Raw genomic sequence first — 3,090 nt, forward strand, 5'->3', positions numbered from 1 at the left:
CCCAGCCCTGGACAGCTGTCAGCACCCTCAGTGCCAGCCTGGGGGGGCTGTGGGGCACAGTGGGTGGGGTAGAGCCCCCATGAGGGATCAGTCCCAGACCAGCGCCGTGCTGGGTGCGCTCCAGGGCCAGGGACCACCCACACGCCCTTTCACCCGAATGTCCTCCTGCTCCTGGCTGGTGTCACCCACAACACACCGACATCTCCAGCCCCAGGCTGGCACCAGTGTGAGGGCCTCAGCCACCAGCCATGATTTTTGGGGGCCCCCATCCCCCCATGCTGCCTGACAAATGCCCCAGGGGGAGCAGGTCCCTGCACAATGGGCACAGGCAGCACCCCACCAGCAAGAGGACATGCTGCAGCGGCCACTGTCCCCAGATCCCCACACCCTGCCAGTCCCTCCGACTGAGCCCTACCTGGCAGGGCTGCCAGCACCGCTGCCGCCTCCTCCTCCTCCCTGCCAGCTAGGAGCACACCTGGAGGCTGCATCTCCCACCAGGCAGCCAATGGGTCCCGAGCCCCCCACCCTGCCGGGCAGCGTCACTAATACCTTAATGAGAGCTGACGGGCTGCTCGGGCCAAGCCTGCCCAAGCGCATTAGCGCAGGGAAGGCACCCCTCTGCAGGCAGCGAGCTGCCCATGGGCAGCGGGACCTGCCAGCTAGCGCAGGCAGCACTTGAGGGCAGCCCTGCCAGGCTGTGGACACTGCCTGCTTCATACTGGCAAGGGCTGAGAGGAGGACAGAGTGAGCTAGCGGTGCCACAGCCACCAGTGGTGCCATGGCCACCGGCGGTGCCATGCCCACAGAGGCAGCCGGGCGAGCCAGGCACGCGCAGGGCCATGAGTGAGGCAGTGCCGCACTTGACATCCTGGTTCCTGCCAAGGCCGCGTGCACGAGCGCCTCGCATTACCCTAGATGGCCAGGAGCAGATAAAAGCACTCGAAGGGCTGCACGCACGGGGCTGCCTCCTGTGCACACCCAGCCCCGCTGCCCCCAGCACGCGGGGGGACTGCATCCTGCTCACGCCCCAAAACAGAGCAGAGGGATTTTTTTTTTTTTTTTTTTTCAGTTGCACCCAAGAATCCCTCTTGGGCCAGGCGGGTTGGGGCTGCCGCTCTGCTGTTGGCTCAGGATTGCAAAGCAGGAGGAGGTAGGACCCCAGCCCGCGGCTCCAGGGTAGCTCTCCAGCTCTCCCTCCAGAGACCCTGAGGGAGCCCCCCCCCAGGCAGGCTGCCCAGCACTGCAGCCAAGGTCCGTTCCCAGGAGGGAAAACTGGGGTGGGTAGCGACGGGTTTTTTGCTGAGCTGCTGCCACCCTAAAAGGTGTTTAAAACAGAGGGAGACCCACAAAAGGCTCCCAGCCCACCTCCCCCCCACCCCCCAAGTGTCTGCATACATGGTGGCACAGTCCAGGGTGCAGGGGGCTCACGTGACTGGGGCTGTGGGTCCACACGCAGACCCCAGGGTCTTTTTGTTAAAAAACAAAAACAACCAAAAAAAAAAAACCAGCCAGAGCTTCTGGACCGTGCTGCCAGCACCAATCCACCCGCCCTGGTCACTGCTCCCCACCCCAAGCCCAGGACACCCCAGGCCATGCCCAAGTGCGGCACAGCCCCATGGCACCCAGCCCCTCTAGGCACTCACCTTGATGACATTGCTGCTGCCACTGCAGACGCTGCTGCTGCTGCTGGGGACAGTGGTGATGCGGACAGGGGTGCTCCGCAGCCCGAGGGTCACCTCTGCAAGGGGAGTGAGAGGCATGCGGGGTTTGCCCCAGCCCCAGCCCGGCAGGCTCAGCCCTGTGCCTGGGGAGCGACTCCGGCCGGGCTGCCTGGCTGCCGCATGCATCCTGCCTCAGCGGTGGGCACTGAGCTCTGGCACAGGGGAAGGGCTCTGGGGACAGCCAAGGGACAGGGAAGCCAGCCCCCCCCTCACCACCCTGGTTCGCCCTCTTCCCCAAGGAAGGACACTTTCCGCAGTGCTCCAGCTGGAGCCAAGACCCCCTGGTGCGAGGGACGGCCCCAGGAGCATCCCAAACCAGCCACGTCTGCAGGCAGGCAGGGCTGGATCAGGGGCAGGGCTCGATCAGGGGCAGGGCTGGATCAGACACCACGCAGCAGCGGGGATGGAACGGAGCAGGACAGCGTGGACTCCCAGAGACCAGCAGGTCAGTGGGGTCAGAGCATGAACATGGGGCAAAGGATGGGGCAGGGCCGCGGGGATGGGGCAGGGGATTGGGGAAGGACCCTGGGCACGAATGTGGCAGGACAGTGGGGACGGGGACAGGCTGCAGGGCCAGACGGCCTCTCAGTACTGAGATGCCTCGAGCAGGCTGAGCGTCCCTGCCAAAGGGTGAGGGCTGCCAGGCACACTCTTGCCCACAGCCTCTGCTCTTCTGGCAGTGCCCACGCTCAGCCTCTGGGCCGCCAGCACCCAAATGCCACTGCTGCTGCTGACGTGTCCCATCAGTGCCTGCCTGGCTTATCACTACCCACTTGCCCACTGCTACCCACCTGCCTGCTAGTTTCCACCTGCTCACTGGTGCCCACCACCCTGTCAGTGCCCAGCTGCCCACTGGCACCCATTTGCTCCACTGCCTGACTGCGCGCATCATATTGCCGGGAGCACTGTCCCTTGGTGCTTACGGCCCTGCCGGCACCTACCTGTCTGCTGGCACCCATTGCCCCCACAGTGCCCACCTCCCCGATGGGTGCCCACCAGCCCACCTCTCCCAGTCCCACCTCCCTGAATGATGCCCACTTGTGCTCATCATCCCTACGGTGCCCAGCTGCCGCGCTGCCCATCTTCCCCATCCCGTCTTCACAATAGGTGCCCTCTGCCCACGCTGCCCACCTTCCCCACCCAGCCTCCCGACAGATGCCACCTGCCTGCGCTACCCATCTTCCTCACCCCATCCCCCCGATGGGTGCCCCTGCCCGCGCTGCCCGTCTTCCCTGCCCGGTGCCCACCTGCCCGCTGGCTGCCGGGGGCGGCCACGACACGGGGTGTGAGAGGCCGCACGCGCCCATCCTTGATCTCGATGGTGACGTAGGTCTTCATGCCGTCGAGGCTGGGGCCGGGGCCGGGGCCA

The 3,090-nt window shown here is 65.6% G+C and overlaps 1 protein-coding gene across 1 annotated transcript in view; it reads right to left on the reverse strand.

The window, feature by feature from the left end:
• Positions 1-3,090, reverse strand: part of SMTN (smoothelin) — an 18,868-nt gene that overhangs the window by 9,246 nt on the left and 6,532 nt on the right. The window contains exons 10-11 of the mRNA XM_019473702.1: positions 2,969-3,069; positions 1,644-1,738 (exon numbers count right to left, since the gene is read on the reverse strand). Coding sequence (XP_019329247.1) covers positions 1,644-1,738; positions 2,969-3,069 — 196 coding nt within the window. The remainder of the gene's footprint in view (positions 1-1,643; positions 1,739-2,968; positions 3,070-3,090) is intronic.

Source organism: Aptenodytes forsteri, unplaced genomic scaffold (assembly GCF_000699145.1).
Source record: "Aptenodytes forsteri isolate BGI_AS27 unplaced genomic scaffold, ASM69914v1 Scaffold392, whole genome shotgun sequence".
NCBI lineage: Eukaryota > Metazoa > Chordata > Aves > Sphenisciformes > Spheniscidae > Aptenodytes > Aptenodytes forsteri.